The following is a 27,329-nucleotide window of genomic DNA, read 5'->3' as shown; positions in this document are numbered from 1 at the left end:
TGAGCCTCACTATCCTCGTAAAAACTCTTCACTGCTTTCAGTAACCTACCTCCTACACCATACACTTGCAACATCTGCCACATTGCCCCCCTATCCACCCTGTCATACGCCTTTTCCAAATCCATAAATGCCACAAAGACCTCTTTAGCCTTATCTAAATACTGTTCACTTATATGTTTCACTGTAAACACCTGGTCCACACACCCCCTACCTTTCCTAAAGCCTCCTTGTTCATCTGCTATCCTATTCTCCGTCTTACTCTTAATTCTTTCAATTATAACTCTACCATACACTTTACCAGGTACACTCAACAGACTTATCCCCCTATAATTTTTGCACTCTCTTTTATCCCCTTTGCCTTTATACAAAGGAACTATGCATGCTCTCTGCCAATCCCTAGGTACCTTACCCTCTTCCATACATTTATTAAATAATTGCACCAACCACTCCAAAACTATATCCCCACCTGCTTTTAACATTTCTATCTTTATCCCATCAATCCCGGCTGCCTTACCCCCTTTCATTTTACCTACTGCCTCACGAACTTCCCCCACACTCACAACTGGCTCTTCCTCACTCCTACAAGATGTTATTCCTCCTTGCCCTATACACGAAATCACAGCTTCCCTATCTTCATCAACATTTAACAATTCCTCAAAATATTCCTTCCATCTTCCCAATACCTCTAACTCTCCATTTAATAACTCTCCTCTCCTGTTTTTAACGGACAAATCCATTTGTTCTCAAGGCTTTCTTAACTTGTTAATCTCACTCCAAAACTTTTTCTTATTTTCAACAAAATTTGTTGATAACATCTCACCCACATATATATATATATATACATATATATATATATATATATATATATATATATATATATATATATATATATATATATATATATATATATATATATATATATATTCTTACCGAATAAGGCAAGCGAAAATTTGTATAAGTAATAATTTCGCAAAAATCATTCTCAACGTAGCGAAAAAAAATATATCATTGTGTTTGTTTATTATTAAATTATTGAAAACTTATTTAAAACATATTTAGTTGGATTAGGCTAAATTAAGATGTTCTTAAAATAAGGTTAGGTAAGTTTTCCAAGGTTCTTTTGGTACAAAATTATTAATTTACAATAACATAAATTAAAAAAATATATATCTTTTAACATATAAGAGAATATTTTAGAAAGGATTTAATTTTAATGAGTTCTTGCTAACTGACCAATTGTACCTATTCTGCACCACACACACACACACACACACACACACACACACACACACACACACACACACACACACACCCACACACACACACACACACACACACACATACACAAACAACACACACACACACACACACACACACACACACACACACACACACACACACACACACACACACACACACACACACACACAAGACCCTGTACAATGTGTACGTTAGGCCCATATTGGAGAATGCATCACCAGTTTGGAACCCACACCTAGCCAAGCACGTCAAGAAACTAGAGAAAGTGCAAAGGTTTGCAACAAGACTAGTCCCAGAGCTAAGGGGTATGTCCTACGAGGAGAGGTTAAGGGAAAACGACCTGACGACACTGGAGGACAGAAGAGATAGGGACGACATGATAACGACATATAAAATACTGAGAAAAATTGACAAGGTGGACAAAGACAGGATGTTCCAGAGATGGGACACAGCAACAAGGGGACACAGTTGGAAGTTGAAGACACAGATGACTTACAGGGATGTTAGGAAGTATTTCTTCAGTCACATAGTAGTCAGGAAGTGGAATAGTTTGGGAAGCAATGTAGTGGAGGCAGGATCCATACATAGCTTTAAGCAGAGGTATGATAGAGCTCATGGTGCAGGGACAGTGACAGGAGCTATGGATCGACCCCTGCAACCACAACTAGGCGAGAACACACACACACATACATATATACATTATATATATATATATATATATATATATATATATATATATATATATATATATATATATATATATATATATTTATATATATACATATGTATATATATATATATATATATATATATATATATATATATATATATATATATATATATATATATTTCCTTTTGGTGCAAAATTATAAATTTTTACATCAACATTAATGAAAAAAATATATCTTTAAACGTATAAGAGAAAATTTTAGAAAAGACTTAATTTTAAATAAGTTCTAGCTAATTGACCAGTTTTACATATTCGGCACGACATATATATATATATATATATATATATATATATATATATATATATATATATATATATATATATATATATATATATATATATATATATATATATATAAATATATATGCAAAACAACCACTCTGAAAGAATAGAGTAATTCCAAGCGCTTTCGTGACTACTCACATTATCAAGGAACTATGAAAGTAAAGCATCCAAGGAAGCTATATAAGGGGTCTGGCCAGCACCTCACTATCAGATCCCACAACGGTTAAACACCTGACGCGCGCCGACCCAACTTGGATAGGTCCTTTGCACAACTCACCCCACAAACTATTCTACCCAAGAAAATTTAAAAATTATTTGTCCAGTGTATTATTAAATTCTTCCCAAATTCTATTAATTATAAATGGATCTAATTTATATAAACCAAAGGAAATATTCATATTATTGTCAAAACTCCTTGTTTACGAAAGTTCCTGTTGATGATTTATTAAGTTTCTTATCTGAAGAACTCGTTAACTATGATTTACCATTGCCAGTTCCTACTATCATTAAACTTCTTAAACTTTGCATTGTTGATACAAAATTTGTATTTAATGATAAGTTTTACACTCAGAAGTTTGGTATGGCAATGGGAAATCCTCTTTCACCTGTTCTTAGTAACCTATACATGGAATTTTTTGAAACAAGGTTACTTAACACAATCCTCCCTAATAGAGCTAAATGGTTCAGATATGTTGATGATATTTTGTGTCTTATGCCCAAAAATGTAGATATACACCATTTCCTAGGAAAATTAAATAGCTTAGCCCATTCTATAAACTTTACTGTTGAGTTTGAAGAAAATAACTCATTGCTTTTTCTAGATGTTTTAATTATTAAGGGTAATAATGAATTCAAATTTAAAATTTACAGAAAACCTACAAATAACTGTTCCCATGTCCACTATTATTCCTCGCATCAAGATAGAGTCAAACTGTCTGTTTTCTCATCAATGTTTTTGAGAGCTTTACGAATTTGTAATCCTGAGTTCATAGATGAGGAAATATCCAAAATTTATGAAATAGGTAATGATTTAAAATACCCAAGAAATGTAATTGATAAATCTTTTAAAATTGCTAGAAATACTTTTTACAATCCAAAAAGGGACAACCAGCCTTATTCAACTAAAAATATGTTGGTTCTCCCTTACCATGAAAACTTGGTTGATATGCCTTCTCTTCTTAAGACTTTTAATATTAAAGTTGTATTCAAAAATCTTGATACAGTAAAAAAACTTTTGATAAAGAATTCCCTCCAAAATGCTGATGGATGTGTCTATAAGATTACTTGTAAAATTTGCGATAAAGTTTATTACGGTCAAACTGGTAAAAATCTCGAACTAAGATTAAAACAACATAAATATAGCATTAGAACTGGACAAGATTCCAATGCTTTATTTATTCATGTAAGAGATTTTAACCATTCAATTGATTTTCAAAAAGTTGAGAAAGTAGTATCAAGCAAGTCCATGGTCGACAGGAATATAATTGAATCTTGTTTCATAAAAAGCAGTTTTGACAATAATATGAATATTTCCTTTGGTTTATATAAATTAGATCCATTTATAATTAATAGAATTTGGGAAGAATTTAATAATACACTTTACAAATAATTTTTAAATTTTCTTGGGTAGAATAGTTTGTGGGGTGAGTTGTGCAAAGGACCTATCCAAGTTGGGTCGGCGCGCGTCAGGTGTTTAACCGTTGTGTAATCTGACAGTGAGGTGCTGGCCAGACCCCTTATATAGCTTCCTTGGATGCTTTACTTTCATAGTTCCTTGATAATGTGAGTAGTCACGAAAGCGCTTGGAATTTCTCTATTCTTTCAGAGTGGTTGTTTTGCATATTCTGAAATCACCTGTTTACTGTGATCTTATTGCATATATATATATATATATATATATATATATATATATATATATATATATATATATATATATATATATATATATGTATATATATATATATATATATATATATATATATATATATATATATATATATATATATATATATATATATATATGCAAAGCAACCACCTAATTGTGGTTGCAGGAATCGAGACACAGCTCCTGGCCCCTCCTTTTCACTGGTCGGTACTAGGTCCACTTTTTCCTTACTTCATGAGCTGTATCATACCTCTTCTTACAGCTATATATGGATCCTGCCTTCACTGCATCACTCTCCACATTGCTCCACTTTGTGACAAGTCTATGAATGAAGAAGCATTTCCTAACATCTCTGCGACTTATCTCAGTTTTCAGCTTCCGGTTGTGACCCCTTGTTGCTGTGTCACATCTCTGACACATTCTGTCCCTATCCACCTAGTCAAATCCTGTTAGTATTTTGTATGTTATGTCCTCCCTATCCTTCCTGTGTCCCCGTGTTGATAGCTTGAGTTCCCTTCACCTCTCTTCGTAGGACAAACCCTTGTGCTCCGGGACTAGTCTTGTTGCAAACCTTTGCACTTAATCTAGTTTCTTGAAGTGTTTGACAAGGAGTGGGTTCCATAATGGTGTTGCATACTTCAATATGGGTCTGACATACACTACAGTCTCCTTTGTCCTTCTCCAAGCTTCCTAACTTTGTATTTGCTGGGGTTGAACTCCACTAGCCATTTGTCGAACCAGGCTTCCAGGCTGTCCAGATCCCTTTGTAGGTTTATCTGATCCTCCTCCGCTTGTATTCTCATTAGTTTCACATCGTCTGCAAACTGTGTGTCTGCGTGTGTGTGTGTACTCACCTAATTCACCTAATTGTGGTTGCAAGGGTCGAGATTCAGCTGCTGGCCCCGCCTTTTCAGTGATCGCTACTAGGTTCTCTCTCTCCCTGCTCCATGAGCTTTATCATATCTCGCCTTAAAGCTATGTATGGTTCCTGCCTCCACTAAATCACTTGCTAGACTATTCCTCTTCTTGACAACTCTATGATTGAAGAAATACTTCCTAACTTTCATTTGACTCATCTGAGTCTTCAACTTCCAATTGTGACCCCTTGTTTCTGTGTCCCCTCCCTGGAACGTCCTGTCTCTGTCCACCTAACCTATTCCACGCAGTATTTTGTATGTCTTTATCATGTCTCCCTTAACCCTCCTGTCTTCCAGTGTCATCAGGCTGATTTCCCTTAACCTTTCTTCGTAGGACATTTCCCTTAGCTCTGGTACTAGCCTTGTTACAAATCTTTGCACTTTCTCTAATTTCTTCACGTGCTTGACTATGTGTGGGTTCCAAACTGAAGCTGCATATTCCAGTATGGGCCTTACGTACACGGTGTACAGTGTCTTAAACAATTCCTTATTAAGGTACCAGAACGCTATTTTCAGGTTTGCCAGGCGCCCGTATGCTGCAGCAGTTATCTGTTTGATGTGTGCTTCCGGAGATGTGCTCGGTGTTATACTCACCCAAAGAATTTTTTCCTTGAGCGAGGTTTATAGTCTTTGGCCATCCAGCTTATACTCTGTCTGCGGTCTTCTTTGTCTTTCCCCGCTCTTCATGACTTTGCATTTGGCAGGGTTAAATTCGAGTAGCCTGATCTTCACCTGATTTGATTCTTCTCATTAACTTCACATCGTTTGCAAACAGGGACACTTCTGAGTCTATCCCTTCCGCCATGTCAGTCACATATACCAAGAACAACACTGGTCCTAGGACTAACCCCTGTGGGACCCCGCTCGTCACAGGCGCCCACTGTGATACCTCATCACGTACCATGACTCATTGTTGCCTCCCTATCAGGTATTCCCTGATCCATTACAGTGCCATTCGTGTTATACGCGCCTGATCCTCTAGCTTCTGCACTAATCTCTCTTGAGAAATTGTGTCGAAGGCCTTCTTGCAGTCCAAGAAGATGCAATCAACCCACCCCTCTCTCTCCTCTCGTGTCTTACCTTTGTTACTTTGTCATAAAACTCCACAAGGTTTGTGACACAGGATTTGCCTTCCATGTTCCGTTCCAGGTGCTCCCCCACTCTCCTCCTGATAATCTTTGCATACTATACATGTCAGTGACACTGGTCTATAGTTTAGTGCCTCTTTTCTGTCTCTTTTTTTTAAAAATGGGAACTACATTTGCCATCTTCCATACCTCAGGTAGTTGCCCAATTTCAGGGGCTATGTTGAAGATTGTGGTTAGTGGCATGCACAGCATTTCTGCTCCCTCTTTAAGGGCCCAGAATCTCTAAGGATCGCTTGTGTGTGTGTGTGTGTGTGTGTGTGTGTGTGTGTGTGTGTGTGTGTGTGTGTGGCAAAATCCCCCAGAACGTCACAGTTTTGAGATAAAGAAGGATTCTTATTGTCCGCTTGGCATGACAAGATGTACCGAGCTACTACGACTTGGCAACATGATTACTATCAGAATGAATGAGTCAGGATTCTCTGAGACGTAGAATTGACCAGCACTAGGAAAAGTGTGCATCCCAAGATGTTATTTATTCTTTTTATTTTCTGTGTCTGTAGATATTCTGGTGCCCTGGAAGGACCAAGATAAGCAATTTTTTCATTAATATTTTTTTTTTTGATGAGATCGAAATGTCACGTAGAGCCTTAAAATTTAGGCTACTGTTAATTATACATCAAAGGAAATACATTAAAAAATATATGAAATACAGTTTTTTCCTAGTAGTTGATCATTCTTTTTTACATACACATATTTATTTAATCTTGTGGCCTGTCATTACTCACTCTTCAAGTCTTCCCCAGGATAGACACCAAGATCAAAGAGCGCAGACGAAACCTTGAAAAAAAAAATCATACTTAGGCGACTTTGACCTAAAGAATTTATGGATCCACTAAATATTCTGACATTACAAGAATAGGAATAGTGAGGATAAAATCGGGGGCTACTAATTTCTCCAGATTCTACTGACTATATGCAATCTGCTTAAAGATAACGGCAGTGACCAACAACATGGGCTAATTTGTTGGGGTCTAGGGTTGCCCTACTTAAGAAAAAAAAACGTATCAGCGGCGGTGATGAGCAACAGGAATCATCTATACATTCAGTTAAGACTCAGTGTTGCGGCATCAGTGCTCAAGTTGATCAGAAAGCAATAAGCATTGTTAGCTGACCAGCGATTACTTGCTCAGAGCGGTGACAGTGAGAAAAACTTTAAGATGGAATGAATGTTGGTGAACAAAATTTCCATAGAGAAAGGGACCGGAATGGAGTGAATAAGGAGCGGTGGCTGGGTTTTAATATCCGTAATGCAGCACCATTTCTTCTCAAATATGAAAAGCCTGACCTAAAAACATATTTTAATGTCTTTGAAAACCAGGCAGCCATGTAGAGCGAGTCAAAACAATACATGAAAATCCTGTTGCATTTTTATCTGAGTGGGAAGGATCATAAGAAGACCTCCATTACGTCCTTTCAGTAATACAAGGAATAAGACTTTGTCAACACAATCAACAGTCCTGATACCAGGCCCCTCGAAGATTTAGTAAGTACTTATTGTAACAGGCTGGGTCATGTTCCCTGGCATTGCCTCCAGCTACATGAAGAAGAGGGCACAGCTCTATAATCACAGCTCCGTACTCGGCTGACTTATGTCAGCTCAGCACAGACGGCATAGGAATCAAGCAGGCGAGATCAATTCCAGGTGAAAATTCCGTCAGTAACTGTGAAGGTTGTTAGGTAAGACACATATGCAACAGTTAGACAACTTTATTCCGAAACGTTTCGCCTACACAGTAGGCTTCTTCAGTCGAATACAGAAAGTAGGCAGGAACAGTAGAGATGTGAAGACGATGTAATCAGTCCATCACCCTTAAAGTCGTAGAATTTGAGGTTGTCAGTCCCTCGGCCTGGAGAAGTTCAGTTCCATAGTCAGGAACTATCTGATAGTTCCTGACTATGGAACTATCTGATAGTTCCTGACTAACTGTTGCATATGTGTCTTACCTAACAACCTGTCGGTATTGTATACCATTTTGATGTTCAACTGTGAAGGTGGCGACGCGTGCATTTCACAGTACTGGAATAGTATGAGTTTCACATACATATAGTTATTTTCTTCTGGAACTCCGGTGTGTATTGCACTGCTATATTCCTCAGTATTTAGTATATAATTCACTTATACTTGGTTTTACACACTTGTCGAGTTCCTATACACGGTCATTAAAGTGAAGGCACAAATTTCACAAGATATATAGACAGAGCTCACTCATAAAATGCTTATCTGGTTGTTCTTAGCCCATCACGAAGGAAGTCAGTAAATAATACAACTTATTATTCAACTCCAAGTCACCTTGCAAGAATGAGTGAATCACTGGCATATACATATGATGTATAACTGTTTTTTGTGCGATGTTTGCGCATGGTTTGGCTCACCCTCATAAATTTAATTAATGTTTCCAGAATTTTTGTCTGCGATGAAGCTCTACACCCTCCCATTTTACTCTGACTCAATAAGCGATGTTAAATATTTTTATATCCACCAGACTATCTGTTGGTGAAGCAGAAAGGTGTGTCTTGTGAATGTAAATTTAAAAAGATAACATTAAGAACTTAGTTTTATTTTCTGACTGTTGTATGGTATCTCTTGACATCTTTTTTGGCCAGTGTTATTAAGGCTTGTCAAGTCACAATTGGGGGGTATGAAACTGGGGGGTATGAAATTGGGGGGTATGAAATTGTGGCAGTGTTGTGATATATCGACCTTGTATATTCACCGTTAGGTGTTTGCCTAAGCTCACGAAATCGTAATGACACGACTGCAAACAAACCATACCCCCGGCCGGGATTGAACCCGCGGTCATAGAGTCTCAAAACTCCAGACCGTCGCGTTAGCCACTAGACCAGCTAGCCACAATAAGATTCATCCAACTAGGTATATTTCTACACCATAGGAAGCTTAGCACAGGCACCACTGTGACCACAAATGCAAGTTTTTACAGACGAATCTCCAGCTAACCTTCCTATGGTGTAGAAATATACCTAGTTGGACGAATCTTATTGTGGCTAGCTGGTCTAGTGGCTAACGCGACGGGCTGGAGTTTTGAGACTCTATGACCGCGGGTTCAATCCCGGCCGGGGTATGGTTTGCCTAAGCTGTTTTCCCCACGATTACCCCAATAATGGTATCTCAACGTTGTCTTGCGAAGCACTGCGTGATAATACTGCTTGCAATCCTTCTATGCTACATAGATTTTTAGGGTTATTTAAGGTGTCGTCCAGGTGTGATTTAATTGTAACTCGTATTACAATTTATTATAAGATTCCTAGAGCCATAGTGGAACACTGGTTTTTCCTTTTGTTGGTTTTCTTGAACGTAATATGAAACCGGCTTGACTCCCTCGTCCATTATTCAAAGATTTCGGGAAAAATCATCGTTAAGTTTTCCAGTGGGCAACAGAAAAATATATGACAAATTCCAACTATTTCTTTATGGGAAACTGGAGGAGATAATAATCAGAAGTGAGTATACTACAAACACTGATTATACAATAGAGAGAAAAATTAATGTGAAGGACCTGGGACTGGTAATGTCGAAGGATCTCACTTTCAAGGATCACAACTGTACCACGATCACAATTGCGAAGAAAATAATAGGATGGATAATGAGAACATTCAGAACAAGAGATGCCAAGCCAAGTGATTATCCTTGTCAAATAATTTGTTCTCTCTAGGCTGGAATACTGCTGTACATTAACATCTCCTTTCAAAGCAGATGAAATTGCAGATCTAAAGAATGTTCAGATAACCTTTACTGCGCATACAAGTTCCGTCAAACACATTAACTACTGGGAACGCTTGGAAACACTTGACTTGAACTCGCTGGAACGTAGGAGAGAGAGATATGTCATAATCTACACTTGGAAAATCCTAGTAGAAATGGTCCTTAATCTGCACACAGAAATCACTCCCCACGAAAGTGAAAGACTGAACAGGCGGTGAAAAATACCCCATTGAAAAGTAGGGACGCCATTAGTACACTAAGAGAAAGCACAATAAGTGTCCGGGGCCCAAGACTGTTCAAAAGCCTCCCACCAAGCATAAAGGGAATTACCAATACACCCGTGGCTGCCTTCAAGAGGGTGCTGGACAGATACTTTAGTTGGTGTCGGATCAGCCGGGCTGTGATTCATACGTTGGACTACGTGCAGCCAGCAATAACAGCCTAGTTGATCAGGCCCTGATCCACTGGGAGGCCTGGTCGTGGCCCGGGCCGCGGGGGCGTTGATCCCCGGAATACCCTTCAGGTAGACTCCAGGTAGGTAGGTCCATGATTTGGCAGCAGCTAATTAAAATGGCCCAGAGAGAGACAGAGAGAGTGAGAGAGAGAGAGAGAGAGAGAGAGAGAGAAAGAGAGAGAGAGAGAGAGAGAGAGAGAGAGAGATGAAGGACGGGTCTCATATACCAGCAGTCACTCGATCATTAATGGCAGCCAACCTGGTCCTCGTACTGAAAACAGTGCCTGGTAATGCTCTCGAAGCTAGATTTAGACCCTTAAAAAAATCAAGTCGAAGGCGAATGACCGTAATTATGAGTTGAGTACGAAAATAAATAATTTTCCGAGCGCATTTATTAAATAAACTAACATATAACATCCCATACAATATCCCAGCTTTTATGTTGGTCCTGTACCCGATAGATTCTGAAAGTGATGACATTATTGACACTCCTCGTGAGATTGATAGTTTTCAAAATAACACTGAGGTCTTACGATATCCAGGTAGCTTGGTATCTGGTCTCTGTTGAGTAAAAAACAATCAAATTATAATTAACTTATATTACGAAATATATCAGTTATGTACACTGAGTTTTCCCGAAGTGGATATTAGAGATGCTGTGCGTATTAAACTTATTAAACAATGCTTAAACCGAGCATTTGCTGGCTGAGGTGAATTTCATAATCGTAAACGATCTCGCTGCAGTAATAGTTCGCGGGATTCACTAAGCCAAACGAAACGAGACCATATATTGAACGCTGTAATATAGCCTGATGGATATCTGCTTCCCGAGTTAGATGTTATAATTCACCCATTGAACCTTGCAAAGTACATGTCTAAGCTACTTGTAGTATAAAGTGAAGCTTATTCAGGTATAAAATTAATGCATTTTGGGGTTGAAATCTATTTGCATTCGTCTAAGCGCCTTGAAACCAAGATTACAAACGGATTGCATGAAACCAACACCAGAACGTCTGGAAGATTTATTAAAGAAACTACATCAGTTCATCCTGACTGTCAATCTTGCTACAAATTGAATTTGGGCTGTTGAAATTAATTTTCTTTGGACAGGGTGAAGTATCATCTCTAACAGTTAATTAAAAGGCTTTTAACAACAGTAATGTTACTAATATCAGAAAAATTCAAATGTTGTTTTGGCATGGCTGGATTTTATGGATTTTCTGCTCTAATATTTTACAAGTTGCCCATCCCCTAACTTCGCTGACAACTTCAATTCATTAATTTATTTGGGATGCGGTTTGCCAGAGTTTTCGAGCGTTCGATGCGTTTGCTGTGTACTGTACCAATACTGCAGTGTTGATATTAACCTGTTGTGGGCATACACTTATCTGCTGTCAGTATACACTAATTTTGCGTGGACGTGCGCTCTACCTGTTTTATAATAATAATAATAATAATAATAATAATAATAATAATTTTATTTCAGCATGGTACAATGTTTGCAGAGAGATGAGTGACATTCAGTCGTGCATGCAGAAAGCCAATAATTATTCACAATACGCATATTTATGCAGAACATTTTGGTCATACACTCACCTAATATAAGAGTACTCTTATCTAGTGCTGGAATACTCTGATCTGGTGAGTAAATACACTAATCTGGTGAGTAAATACACTGATCTGGAGTTGGTGTACACTAATTTGGCGTGTATATACACTCACACACGATGTGCACTCATCTATTGTGGATGTGGGAGTAATACTTACCTAGTACGGGAAACAGAGTTGAGTGTTTGAGGCAGCAGGAGCTCAGCAGAGCGGTCAGTAACTTCGGAATTGGCGTGGGTGGAGGCTGGGTCCTGGCGATTCCAGTACACACGACTAGACTTGAAACTGCGATACTCGTAGCTACGAGAGTTGATCTGCGTGTTGAGGGTAGTGGAGCGCCACGTCTGTGTCTGAAGTGACAAGCTGGTTAGCTTCTAGACTTTTATGTTGCCGACTTGTAGTGAGCCGGTCAGGCAGCAGTTCTTGTTTACAGTAACAGCAAAAATATATTACTCAATAACATAAGGATCAAGTGAATTCTCTCTATGTATATACACTGAGAGATACCCATCTTTTGTTGTGCGTACTTAGAGGAATAAACTATTCTTGGCGCACATATATTAGGATTATACACAATGAATGTTATTCACTACTCGGCGCATATACACCTCTTAGTGAATTCGCATAGAATAATACAAACATTTTTATATATATTTACTCCTAGATACATATCTCATGATGTATATAAAGTGAGAGACGTTTGTTTCTAGGTTTATATCTACTGAGAGATATTCACCTCTCAGTTCACATCTACAGAAAAATAAACACCTCGGTTTAAATGCGCGCACACACACACATACACACACACACACACACACATAGACCCAGGAGGAAGAGCAAATATAACCTTCAGAACCACCTACAGAAGGCCATCAACCCCAACAGCCTCACTGCAAACAAGCAAACTAACCCAAAACAACCAACACGCCGTACCCACAGCCCCAACCCCCATAATACCTTGGCAGGTTTCTTGCTTCCCCAAAACCAATGTACCCCTCAAACCACAGTATTAAAAGAGAAGTTTATGGCTTGGCACAGAAACGTGGGCGGAATAACAGATAAATGCGAGGAGTGGCATGAAGGAATCAAAGAGACGTCCTCTGGCATCATATTATTCACAGAAACGAAACTCACAGGGAAGATAAGAGATACCATCTTTCCAACTAGATATTAGATTCTTAGGAAAGATAGAGGAAACAGAGGGGGAGGAAGAGTTGCACTGCTCATCAAAAAACTTTGGGGATTTGAAAAAAATGGAAGGAATGGACAGAATGGGCGAAATGAACTACATGACAGGAACAGTTCAGTCTGGGGGCCCTAAAGTGGTGATTACAGTGATGTACAACTCACCACAGAACAACAGGAGGCCAAGAGAAGAATATGAAAAGAACAACAGAGCAATGGTGGACACACTATCCGAGGTGGCCAGAAAGGCTCACATGGGGAGGGCAAAGTTACTAGTTATGGGTGATTTCAATCACAAGGAGATTGACTAGAAAAACCTGGACCCGCAAGGTGGACCCGAAACGTAGAGAGCCAAGTTGACAGAGGCGGTATTCGAAAACCTCGTGCATCAACATGTCAGGGACACTACCAGAAAGAGAGGAGAGGATGAACCAGCAAGATTGGACCTCGTAATCACCCTAAGTAGTTCAGACATCGAGGATTTCACATACGAAAGGCCTCTCGAAGCTAGGGATTATATGGTTCTGAGCTTCGAATACATAGTAGAGTTGCAAGTGGAAAGAGAAGGAGGAGCAGGATGGGAGAAGTCTAACTACAAACGGGGGAACTACACAGACATGAGGAATTTCCTGCAAGAGATTCAGTGGGAAAGAGAATTTGTGGGAAAATCAGTAAACGAAATAACAGACTACGTGATGACAAAATGCAAGGAGGAAGAGGAGAGGTTCGTTCCCAAGAGCAGTAAAAATAATGGGAAGACCAGAACGAGCCCTTGGTTCAACGAAAGGTGTAGAGAGGCAAAACCTAAGTGCACTAGAGAATGGAAAAACTGCAGACAAAGGACCCTCCTTATTTCTGCATATTCGATTAGTCGAATATACAGAGATAAGGAGGGAAGTCCGGTGGCAATACGAAAACGACATAGCATCGAAAGCCAAGTATGACCCTCAGCTCTTATAGCCACACCAGGAGAAAAACAACTGTCAAAAACCAAGTAATCAAGCTGAGGAAGGAAGGAAGGAAGGGAGGAGTTCAAAAGAAACGACAGAGAAGAATGTGAGGAGCTGAATATGAATATTAAAGGAGTATTTACAGTAGAGACAGGAACGACTGCAGAAAGCCAGAATAGTCAGTTACCCAACAAGTGCTGGACGAAACACACACAACCAAAGAGGAAGTGAAGATGCTGCTAAGTGAACTAGATACCTCAAAAGCTGTGGGGCCGGACATCTCTCTGTGTACCCTTAGAGAGGGAGCAGAGGCACTATGCCGCTAACAACAATCTTCAACACTTCCATTGTAAATGGACAACTACCTGAAGTATGGAAGACGGCAAATGTAGTCCCAGTTTTTAAGAAAAAAAGGTAGACACGTGAAATTAAAGTACAAACCATTGCCACTGACATGTATATTATGCAAAGTCATGGAGAAGTTCATCAGGAGGAGAGTGGTGGAGCACCTGGAAAGAGGAACCTTATGCACGACAACCAGCATGGTTTCAGGGAAGGGAGATCCTGTGTCACAAACCAATTAGAGTTTTATGACGGAGTAATGGAAGTAAGACAAGATAGAGGGAGAGGGGTGAGTAGACTGCATTTTATTGGACTGCAAGAAGGCTTGTGACACAGTTCCACACAAGAGATTGGTGCAAAAGCTAGATGATCAGACACACATAACATGAAAGGCACTGCAAGGGTTCATAGAATACCAAACAGGGAGGCAACAACGATTCATGGTACGTGACGAGGTGTCAGAGTGGGCTACTGTGACGAGCAGGACTCCACAGGAGTCACTCGTAGGACCGGTACTGTTTTTTGTATATGTGAATAACATGACGGAAAGGATAGACTCAGAAGTGTCCCTTTTTGAAGGTGATTTGAAGTTAAGGAGGATTAAATCAGATGAGGGTCAGGAAGGACTACAAAAGAACCTGGACAGGATGCAAGCCTGGTCCAGCAACTGGCTCTATCAAATGCAAAGTCATGAAGATCGGGAAGGGCAAAGAAGACCGCAGACAGAGTACGGGCTAAGGGGCCAGAAGCTACAGACCTCACTCAAGGAAAATGATCTTAAGGTGAGTACAGTACCGAAAACATCTCCTGAGGCGCACATCAACCAAATAACTGCTGCAGCATATGGGCGACAAGCAAACCTAAGAGTTGCATTCCGACACCTCGGTAAGAAGTCGTTCAGGACTCTACACCGTGTACGTCAGACCCATACTGGACTATGCAGCACCAGTTTGGAACCCACACCTGGCCAACAACGTCAGGAATTTAGAGAATGTGCAAAGGTTTGCAATAAGACTATTGCCGGTGCTAAGGGGTATGTCCTACGAGGAGAGGTTAAGTAAAATCAACCTCACGACTCTGGAGAACAAGAGGGATAGGGAAGACACGATAACGACATATAAAGTACTGCGAGGTTCTTACAAGCTGGACAAAGACAGAATGTTCCAGATATGGGACTCAGCAACAAGGCGTCATAATTGGACGTTGAAGGCTAAGATGAGTCACAGGGATGTTAGGAAGTATTTCTTGAGCCACAGAGTTGTCAGAAAGTAGAATAGTCTGGAAAGTGAGGTAGTGGAGGCAGGATCCATACATAGCTTTAAGAAGAGGTATAATAATGCTCGCAGAGCACGGACTGACCTACAGGCGACCAGTAATGAGGCGTTGCCAGGAGCTATGAATTGACACCTGCAACCACAATTAGGTGAGTACAGACACACATATATACCTACTATTGGTTGTTTCTTCTTGCAGAAGTTGAAGATGCCGTAGACAATTGGGTTGACACAGGAATTGAAACAAGCAAAGATGAAGAGACCATTCTTGACCTTCTCGTCCAGCAGTGACGCAGCTGGCCTATCGAAGCAGTACCTATCATGGAGAAAGAACGTTCTCATGATGAAGGGTAACAGGTGAGAGCAGATTTAAAGTAATTTATTAAGAACAGATGTGAAAACAGAGAGGGGGAGAAAGGAAGATCAAATGAAATTTAGCGAGAGAATAAAAAGCCACAATACCGTGACTGGAACAATACACAAATAACCCGCACATAGGAGAAAGAAAAGCTTATGATGATGTTTCGGGCCGACTTGGACCATTAACAAGTCACACTAACACACGAAGGCCAGGGCGTCAGTGTATATGGGCAAAAGGGATTTGGATGGAACAGAGAGAGCGGAAGAAAGAAGTGGAGTAGTAGTAGTAGTAGTAGTAGTAGTAGTAGTAGCGGTAACGCTGGTAGTGGAAGTGGTAGTACTAGTAGTAGTGGTCAGGTCAAGTTATGTGCAAAGACAAGCTCAGATGAACGATGAGGGCCATGTGAGAGTAAAAGCTTGCTTGTACTTGTGAATTATTATGTGAATTTGTGAATAACTATCTTGTAGGTTGTTTTCCTGTGGTCGCAATTGTTTGCTGAAGAATAATAACTTCAGTGCCAGGCCAGCCACCGTTTTTCTACGAGCTTTGTTGATTAGGGCGTATCACTTCCTTCCCAGCGACACTGCAAGTTTCGCTCTTCTGTTTTATTAATTTTTGGTTTATTTTGCCAAATAGGCTGAATTCGCTTAACGCTCTTCTTGCCGAATAAGGCAGGCGAAAATTTTTGTATGCAATAATTTCGCAAAAATCATTCTGAACTTAACGAATAAACTTATCTGAAATATATTTAGTTGGATTAGGCTAAATTAAATTGCGCTTGTTGTAATAAGGTTAGGTAAGTATTTTAAGGTTCTTATGGCAAAAAATTACTAATTTTTACATTAACATAAATGAAAAAAATCTTTAAAAGTACAAGAGAAAATTTTAGAAAAAACATAACTATAAATGAATTCTTGCAAATCGACCAGTTTTACTTAATCGTCACAATATATATATATATATATATATATATATATATATATATATATATATATATATATATATATATATATATATATATATATATATATATATATCAGTATCAGTGCTGCACCAATCAGAAAAAGGCGGGTATATACAGAGAAAGATCGCATTTAGTAGGATTCGAACCCACTACAGGAAGACTGGCAAGGTTCCCAAGTAATGCGCTTCACCCCTCGGCCACAAATGCCTCCAAAGCTAGCCAACCTTTTTTTACAAGCCATGTTTCTTCCCAGTTATGATGACTGAGATTTTCCTCTGTATATACCCGTTTGTTTCTACGTCGTGCATTGATATAAAAATAGCTTTTGATGTCAGAATGAAATAGTTTGTTATCATGCTTAAGGCTCACTGACGTCCCCGGCTGGGAATAATATAATCAAACATTTATTTTTATCAATTCACCAATGAGATTTCTTTGATAGAGTTATAAGGGAATTATCTCTGAATAAGATTACCTGGAATCGTAGGGAGATTGTTAGTGAGAGAATTAAATTAGGTAAGGTGAGGTTTGTCAGCAAACAGGGCAAATGTTTCCTGATGCGGGTCTTAGTCATGTAATGGCCCGGAGCTGGAGCTTTTGGTCATCTGACCGAGGCTTTCCACTGGCTTTCACTCCTTTAAAGATTTTAATTATAACCATTAGGAATTGAAAGTGAGAGAATTTCAGCAACCTTGATGTAAGAACAATAGAAGAACTTATAAAATAAAGAATATGATTTATGAGAGATACATCGAGAACAAGTAAATAATAAGCAAGGACAAAGGGAAATCAAATGGAATTAAGAGACTATGTGAAAAATATAAGAGGGAGAGGTAAAAATAGTAGGAAAAAAGAGAGGGGAGGAAAAAGACATAAAAAGAAGAAAAGAAATGGAAGAAGGAAAAAGAGGCAAAGCAAATGTAAAAAATACCGACCCAAAGGCAAATGAGACACAAACTTTCCTAACTAAAACTTTCCCCCACCAAATATGTTACATCCTAAAACGTTCAGGACCAGGAAAGAAACTTTTTTCACATCACTGCCAGCAACCCCAGATGTTCATCTCCACTACAAAGTAGCAGATACTCCAACTAAACACCTAGCCAAGCTCTTGACCACCATGAGCTATGTACAATAAAAACACTCAAATGTCCTCAACTGCATCCAAAATGCAAACATTAAAAACAGGAAATTCCAACTTGAACGTGAGCGGCCATCGACCACAACCGCCGGAAACTTGGTAACTACCTCGTCTTACATCTTCCTGCTCGCTAATTTGTATACACTGTTGAACGCTGAAGATTTCTTTCAAAACACTTATACGGCCGGTCTCTGAGTTCCCACTTAGTGCTGGGCTGACAAGCAGTATATGGACTAATTATTATCTTACCTTATCCTTTCCTCAATCAGTTGGGATCGTAACGTTAACTATTAGGGAGGGGGACGATACCATAAATTTTACCAGTATTAATACTGATACCCAATTTTCTGCCGATAACGATACTTTTCCTTAATTTTCACTTATTTTTTTAAATTATAATGAGTATGTTCAATATACAATATATAGCACAATGGATATTACATAACACATGAGGGTTAAATAATCAATAATTTATCTCAGAAGATGATATCATTACTCATTACTTGGCCTCTTTTGTTAGTTACTAATTGTCAAAGGCATTTGTAAATAGTGTGTGTGTGAGTCCTAAAGGACTGAAGAAGACACTTGTGGCGAAACGTTTCCTGTACTAAATGTCCTGATCTGTACATAAGTGTCTCTTCTCACATCTTGTTGGTTTCATAAAAACTTTCAAATCTTCCAAGCTGTTGTTTACATTTATTTTACACCTATATTTTCTTGTTTATAAGTTTGCTAAGTTCTGATTTTTTGTAAATCTTCAGGTCTGTAACCAGCCGTTGAAACCTGACACTACCAAGACGTATAAGAATGTAATTTATAAGATGGTAGGGTTCATTTGCATGTGTCTGTATATACCCAAAAGAACCTTACGTAGTGTAACCTTGCACTTGTTACTTGATACTGAATTTCCTGGTATTTTGGAAAGAGGAAACAGGAATGAGAAATTAGGGGAAAAGGGGAAAAAATGAAGCAGAGGGGAAATGGAACTGTTAATGATGGGAGAGCCTCCACAGTGAGCAGTGTGGCAAGTGCCTTAATTATTCTGGGAACTTTTATTCTCACACCCCTTACTCCCTCCTACCTTCATTTCTTCCTCCGTCTTTCCCTTCATCCTCCCACCCTGCTTCCCTCCCTTCTCTCTCTCTCTCTCTCTCTCTCTCTCTCTCTCTCTCTCTCCTTCTCTCTGACAGACGCACACTTTCAAGTTCTCACACATACAGGTATTAAGTCACGAACTGTTCTCTCATTTTGTTCATTTCTATTAGCATCTTAATGTCGTACATAAGTAGAGACAATGTACAGTATTTCAACATTTTAGTCCCAGATTCTATTGTACACGTCTAGTCAAAAGAGTCTTAATAGACAGTGTAAGCTTCACTGAACTGCGAGTGACTCAGAATGCTCATGTGGAATCATGTATAAACTTAGTTTCACATCTATATTACAGTATGCAAAGGAAACTTTAAACCATGATTCGCTCAGCCTTGGACCACTATCAAAATGCAGAGATACTATTCCTAAACATGACTGTTTTTAATTGTTCTTGCCCTTTAATGTGAATTTTATTCTGGAGTATGACGATTTCAATGGGCTATTGGAGACTGAAGACACAAGCAGCTCATCAGAAACCCAGAATTTCAAGGGATTTATTAGAGAAACTGAAGGTATTAACCATTTCATTCACAATAATTTCTATAACCCACCAACAGTCTTTCTTGGTAGCCTATGACATACGACGAGAAAAACAGTAATTATCAACTAAAGCTGATGACGATGTTCGATGCGTAACGCACAAAGAACTAGAGAAAGATCATAGCAAGTAGAGCCTGATAACGACGTAATGAGCGCAATGTACGAAGAATGCCAGTTCGCTAATCACATACGAGATCCAGAGCAGAAAGAATGAGCGAATGATAATACTTGACAGAAGCTTATGACGAGGTATGAGAACCAGAAGAGCAGCACACTATAACTTACCAGAGGCTGATGACGACATAAGGTGTCCAACACACGAAGAATGCCAGTACGATGCTCACAGTCATCTTGATGGTTCTTGCTCTTGCGCGGCCCAGGTAACCTAAGCTTGATCTTCGAATCGTCGTCTCTGGAGAAAATAAAACACAGATTTAATAATGGTTCGCAGTGAATTAGTCTTGCTATAATCCTGTTATTTTAATAAGCTAGTTGTAACCATTACCAAGAACTTAAAAATGGTCAGTTTAATAGCTAGTGACTCTTGCTTTTAAGGATACACTTTATGCAATCCGTAGTTTATAAAACTTTTAAATATTTTTCATTTGAGTTCCCCTGAGTTACTGAGTGGATTATTATTATTATTATAATCAAGGGGAAGCGCTAAACCCGTAGGATTATACAGTGCCTGGGGGGGGGATGTGGAAGGCATTCAGGCTTAATTCGGGGAACTGGAGCACAGATCCAATTCCCTAAATCAAGAGCCCCTCACCAACATCAAGGAACCTTCCCTGAGGGGGCTTACTAAGTGGAGCATCAAATGAACAGGTACGTCAGCAGATTGTTTCTGAGTATTATAAAAAGAAGAGTTATTGTTTGCGTTTCAATGTAACTTTTGAAGTGTTGGTACTTTGATCTTTGAATGAGCAAAACAGTGCTAATTTTTTATGAATTCAATTAACTAATTACAATAGTAAATCTTAAGTGTAAAAATTAGGAATCCCTGATGGGAGACAATCAAGTCGTTGCGTCAGGTTTGGTAACATTTTCTCGTTGATAATTTCGAAACGCTTTATGCGATCGATTTCAACTTTTCAGAGCTGGTTATACTGTACCGGGAAAGAGATTAAGGGGACCGGGGAAAGGGAGGGGCCAGGAGGAAAGGTGGCTGGGGAAAAAGGGGGTTGCTAAGGGGCAAGCAAGAGGGGATTAAGGCATGGACTTCAGAGGCTGCAGTCCAGCTGGAAAGTCTCCAGAAATTTAGTGAAAAGTGTTGACAGTTACTGCTGTTATTTTAGAATATAATATGTTATTACATTACGTATATAATGAACTCTTGACTATTGTGGCTAATTTTTTCCTTTTAATAATATCACTGAGGGTCTCACAGTAGGTGTAGCCCAGGGACACACAAAATCATTATCCGAGAATGGGTAGTTGGGGAATTGGTGGCTGGAGAATGGGGTGGCTGGAGGAAGGGGGTGCCAGGGGAAGGGGATGGCTGTGGGAAGAGGGTGGCTGGGGGAAGGGGGTTCCTGGGGAAGGGGATGGCTAGGGAAATAGGGGTGGCTGGGGTGTCCAGGGGGGTTTGTATAACCATTATAATTTTTCTGACGTTGTTAAAAAGCTTGGAAATTCTCGATTCACTTTAATTACTGAATAATGTCTTTCCTGATAAGCTTTAAACTTTGTATACATTTGTGTATATTTTAATTTACCAATTGTATTAAAGAACTTGGTGTTGATGTAGTAACTAGAAAATGTATCTTCAGATCGGCTTCAAACACCAAGCGCACGTATATCTTAATAGGAAATGTTTTTGTAAATGATTTAAGGAGAATACAACAGTCAACTTGACAAATTTATTGAAAAAAAAAGACATTAAACACTAACTTCTTAAAAATTAAAAAAAAAAAATCCGGTGGAATTCTAAAGATTTAGTTGTGAAAATTTTAATAAGAAAAAGAAAATTGTGAACGGAAAATTCGCCTTTTCTGTGGCTTTTTTTTTTTTAAATTTTCACAAGTTTTTTGAGGTCTTAGTAAATTTCCTGGAAGATGTGAGTATGAGTACTTGTGTATGATTTTAATTATCTTTCATGTTTCTTCCTCCACATATGCACGTAGCTCTGGTTTACAACTTCAGAACGACTCATCCAAACGGCTTCAAATTTTCAGTTCTGGTTTACCTTACCGGGTGAAGACTGAATACAACTATTGGCACGTACACGTGACCGAAGATCAAAATTATATTACCCATTTCTGAACTTTTGTTTCTACGCAGTAACTTAAGAATGTCTGTTCTGATACGTTTCAAAAAACTGAGAAAAGTGTATCGCAATTAGAAGAGAACCGGCATGGTTATTGTAGTATGTAGAAGGTTATTGTAGTATGTAGAAGGTTATTGTAGTATGTAGAAGGTTATTGTAGTATATAGAAGGTTATTGTAGTATGTAGAAGGTTATTGTAGTATGTAGAAGGTTATTGTAGCATGTAGAAGGTTATTGTAGTATTTAGAAGGTTATTGTAGTATGTAGAAGGTTATTGTAGTATGTAGAAGGTTATTGTAGTATGTAGAAGGTTATTGAAGCATGTAGAAGGTTATTGTAGTATTTAGAAGGTTATTGTAGTATGTAGAAGGTTATTGTAGTATGTAGAAGGTTATTGTAGTATGTAGAAGGTTATTGTAGTATGTAGAAGGTTACTGTAGTACGTAGAAGGTTATTGCAGTATGTAGAAGGTTACTGTAGTATGTAGAAAGTTACTGTAGTATGTAGAAGGTTATTGTAGTATGTAGAAGGTTACTGTAGTATGTAGAAGGTTACTGTAGTATGTAGAAGGTTATTGTAGTATGTAGAAGGTTACTGTAGTATGTAGAAGGTTACTGTAGTATGTAGAAGGTTACTGTAGTATGTAGAAGGTTACTGTAGTATGTAGAAGGTTACTGTAGTATGTAGAAGGTTATTGTAGTATGTAGAAGGTTACTGTAGTATGTAGAAGGTTACTGTAGTATGTAGAAGGTTACTGTAGTATGTAGAAGGTTATTGTAGTATGTAGAAGGTTACTGTAGTATGTAGAAGGTTATTGTAGTATGTAGAAGGTTACTGTAGTATGTAGAAGGTTATTGTAGTATGTAGAAGGTTACTGTAGTATGTAGAAGGTTACTGTAGTATGTAGAAGGTTACTGTAGTATGTAGAAGGTTATTGTAGTATGTAGAAGGTTACTGTAGTATGTAGAAGGTTATTGTAGTATGTAGAAGGTTACTGTAGTATGTAGAAGGTTATTGTAGTATGTAGAAGGTTACTGTAGTATGTAGAAGGTTATTGTAGTATGTAGAAGGTTACTGTAGTATGTAGAAGGTTACTGTAGTATGTAGAAGGTTACTGTAGTATGTAGAAGGTTACTGTAGTATGTAGAAGGTTACTGTAGTATGTAGAAGGTTACTGTAGTATGTAGAAGGTTACTGTAGTATGTAGAAGGTTATTGTAGTATGTAGAAGGTTACTGTAGTATGTAGAAGGTTACTGTAGTATGTAGAAGGTTACTGTAGTATGTAGAAGGTTATTGTAGTATGTAGAAGGTTACTGTAGTATGTAGAAGGTTACTGTAGTATGTAGAAGGTTACTGTAGTATGTAGAAGGTTACTGTAGTATGTAGAAGGTTATTGTAGTATGTAGAAGGTTACTGTAGTATGTAGAAGGTTACTGTAGTATGTAGAAGGTTACTGTAGTATGTAGAAGGTTACTGTAGTATGTAGAAGGTTATTGTAGTATGTAGAAGGTTACTGTAGTATGTAGAAGGTTACTGTAGTATGTAGAAGGTTACTGTAGTATGTAGAAGGTTACTGTAGTATGTAGAAGGTTACTGTAGTATGTAGAAGGTTATTGTAGTATGTAGAAGGTTACTGTAGTATGTAGAAGGTTACTGTAGTATGTAGAAGGTTACTGTAGTATGTAGAAGGTTACTGTAGTATGTAGAAGGTTAGTGTAGTATGTAGAATGTTACTGTAGTATGTAGAAGGTTACTGTAGTATGTAGAAGGTTACTGTAGTATGTAGAAGGTTACTGTAGTATGTAGAAGGTTACTGTAGTATGTAGAAGGTTACTGTAGTATGTAGAAGGTTATTGTAGTATGTAGAAGGTTATTGTAGTATGTAGAAGGTTACTGTAGTATGTAGAAGGTTACTGTAGTATGTAGAAGGTTATTGTAGTATGTAGAAGGTTACTGTAGTATGTAGAAGGTTACTGTAGTATGTAGAAGGTTACTGTAGTATGTAGAAGGTTACTGTAGTATTTAGAAGGTTATACTGTAGTATGTAGAAGGTTATTGTAGTATGTAGAAGGTTACTGTAGTATGTAGAAGGTTACTGTAGTATGTAGAAGGTTACTGTAGTATGTAGAAGGTTACTGTAGTATGTAGAAGGTTACTGTAGTATGTAGAAGGTTACTGTAGTATGTAGAAGGTTACTGTAGTATGTAGAAGGTTACTGTAGTATGTAGAAGGTTATTGTAGTATGTAGAAGGTTACTGTAGTATGTAGAAGGTTATTGTAGTATGTAGAAGGTTACTGTAGTATGTAGAAGGTTATTGTAGTATGTAGAAGGTTACTGTAGTATGTAGAAGGTTACTGTAGTATGTAGAAGGTTATTGTAGTATGTAGAAGGTTATTGTAGTATGTAGAAGGTTACTGTAGTATGTAGAAGTAGTATGTTACTGTAGTATGTAGAAGGTTACTGTAGTATGTAGAAGGTTACTGTAGTATGTAGAAGGTTATTGTAGTATGTAGAAGGTTACTGTAGTATGTAGAAGGTTACTGTAGTATGTAGAAGGTTACTGTAGTATGTAGAAGGTTATTGTAGTATGTAGAAGGTTACTGTAGTATGTAGAAGGTTACTGTAGTATGTAGAAGGTTACTGTAGTATGTAGAAGGTTACTGTAGTATGTAGAAGGTTATTGTAGTATGTAGAAGGTTACTGTAGTATGTAGAAGGTTACTGTAGTATGTAGAAGGTTACTGTAGTATGTAGAAGGTTACTGTAGTATGTAGAAGGTTACTGTAGTATGTAGAAGGTTATTGTAGTATGTAGAAGGTTACTGTAGTATGTAGAAGGTTATTGTAGTATGTAGAAGGTTACTGTAGTATGTAGAAGGTTACTGTAGTATGTAGAAGGTTATTGTAGTATGTAGAAGGTTACTGTAGTATGTAGAAGGTTATTGTAGTATGTAGAAGGTTACTGTAGTATGTAGAAGGTTATTGTAGTATGTAGAAGGTTACTGTAGTATGTAGAAGGTTACTGTAGTATGTAGAAGGTTATTGTAGTATGTAGAAGGTTACTGTAGTATGTAGAAGGTTACTGTAGTATGTAGAAGGTTACTGTAGTATGTAGAAGGTTATTGTAGTATGTAGAAGGTTACTGTAGTATGTAGAAGGTTATTGTAGTATGTAGAAGGTTACTGTAGTATGTAGAAGGTTATTGTAGTATGTAGAAGGTTACTGTAGTATGTAGAAGGTTATTGTAGTATGTAGAAGGTTACTGTAGTATGTAGAAGGTTATTGTAGTATGTAGAAGGTTATTGTAGTATGTAGAAGGTTATTGTAGTATGTAGAAGGTTACTGTAGTATGTAGAAGGTTACTGTAGTATGTAGAAGGTTACTGTAGTATGTAGAAGGTTATTGTAGTATGTAGAAGGTTACTGTAGTATGTAGAAGGTTATTGTAGTATGTAGAAGGTTACTGTAGTATGTAGAAGGTTATTGTAGTATGTAGAAGGTTATTGTAGTATGTAGAAGGTTATTGTAGTATGTAGAAGGTTACTGTAGTATGTAGAAGGTTATTGTAGTATGTAGAAGGTTATTGTAGTATGTAGAAGGTTATTGTAGTATGTAGAAGGTTATTGTAGTATGTAGAAGGTTACTGTAGTATGTAGAAGGTTATTGTAGTATGTAGAAGGTTATTGTAGTATGTAGAAGGTTATTGTAGTATGTAGAAGGTTATTGTAGTATGTAGAAGGTTATTGTAGTATGTAGAAGGTTATTGTAGTATGTAGAAGGTTATTGTAGTATGTAGAAGGTTACTGTAGTATGTAGAAGGTTATTGTAGTATGTAGAAGGTTATTGTAGTATGTAGAAGGTTATTGTAGTATGTAGAAGGTTATTGTAGTATGTAGAAGGTTATTGTAGTATGTAGAAGGTTACTGTAGTATGTAGAAGGTTATTGTAGTATGTAGAAGGTTATTGTAGTATGTAGAAGGTTACTGTAGTATGTAGAAGGTTACTGTAGTATGTAGAAGGTTACTGTAGTATGTAGAAGGTTATTGTAGTATGTAGAAGGTTATTGTAGTATGTAGAAGGTTACTGTAGTATGTAGAAGGTTACTGTAGTATGTAGAAGGTTACTGTAGTATGTAGAAGGTTACTGTAGTATGTAGAAGGTTACTGTAGTATGTAGAAGGTTATTGTAGTATGTAGAAGGTTATTGTAGTATGTAGAAGGTTACTGTAGTATGTAGAAGGCGCTATGCCAATTTTAAACATAATAGAGTGTTACCTTTTCTCCTAAATCATATTAAATTTAACTATCTTCTAAACCGCTTTAATATTTAATGGTTCATATTTCTTTAATGTAGCTGTAAGTCTTTCCTTATACCGAGATATTTAAAAATCTTGTAATCGGTGTAATATCTGCGATAAGTGGAAAATGGCTCTTCTGATAGGTTTCAAGTTGATTTGTGGCCTTATTTATCTCCATTTGTCTTAATGTGCCAATTTCGTTAAGTTGTGAAATTGATATCCGATCAATGAACAAACAATACGTCTTCCGGTTGGCCTCAAAATATTAATCCTACTGCACTCGACAACAATGCCCCATAAATTTTGTCTTCATAGTTACACATCTGAATATTTTCTGATTTTTTTTTTACAAAACTTTTAATTGGATGTAAATAATTGTTATTGAATACCTTTCCACGATAAATTTCAAACTTTTAGTTTCGGTGGTCAATAATAAAAGAAAACTTTACACTCAATTTGGGCTGTCGTGATTTGCCAGTTTTATTAAATAAATTTGGTTCCGAGTCATAACTACAGAATAACTCCTTTGATCTGCCTCTAAGAGGAATTGGAATTTACGTTGTGTAAGAGCCAATTTTGCCAATTTTGTGGTAAACATTAAAATTGAGTTTTTTTTTTTTTAATATTATAACAAAATATTTTTCCGTGTACAAGTGAGGAGAACAATAAATAAACAAAATAAATGAGGAAAATAAAACTGAAAACTTGTGTTTTTCACTGCGTTTCCTAAATTTCACTTATTAAGCGAGCCTTTAAATGTGATGTTGTAGCAGGATATTTTGCCAGACTTGGTCATACTGACAGGTACAGTGAACCTGTCATAAATTAACTTCGTATATGGGTTTTT

General features: G+C 37.7%; 1 protein-coding gene across 1 annotated transcript in view; it reads right to left on the bottom strand.

Moving 5' to 3' along the window:
- LOC128694679 (adipokinetic hormone/corazonin-related peptide receptor variant I) overlaps positions 1-27,329 on the bottom strand; it is a 230,821-nt gene that overhangs the window by 19,857 nt on the left and 183,635 nt on the right. The window contains exons 5-7 of the mRNA XM_070104285.1: positions 20,203-20,329; positions 15,937-16,075; positions 12,168-12,358 (exon numbers count right to left, since the gene is read on the bottom strand). Of these exons, the coding sequence (XP_069960386.1) occupies positions 12,168-12,358; positions 15,937-16,075; positions 20,203-20,329 (457 nt within the window). The remainder of the gene's footprint in view (positions 1-12,167; positions 12,359-15,936; positions 16,076-20,202; positions 20,330-27,329) is intronic.

Source organism: Cherax quadricarinatus, chromosome 90 (assembly GCF_038502225.1).
Source record: "Cherax quadricarinatus isolate ZL_2023a chromosome 90, ASM3850222v1, whole genome shotgun sequence".
NCBI lineage: Eukaryota > Metazoa > Arthropoda > Malacostraca > Decapoda > Parastacidae > Cherax > Cherax quadricarinatus.
Note: the sequence above shows the minus strand (reverse complement) of the source record. Positions and strands in the feature narration are given on the sequence as shown.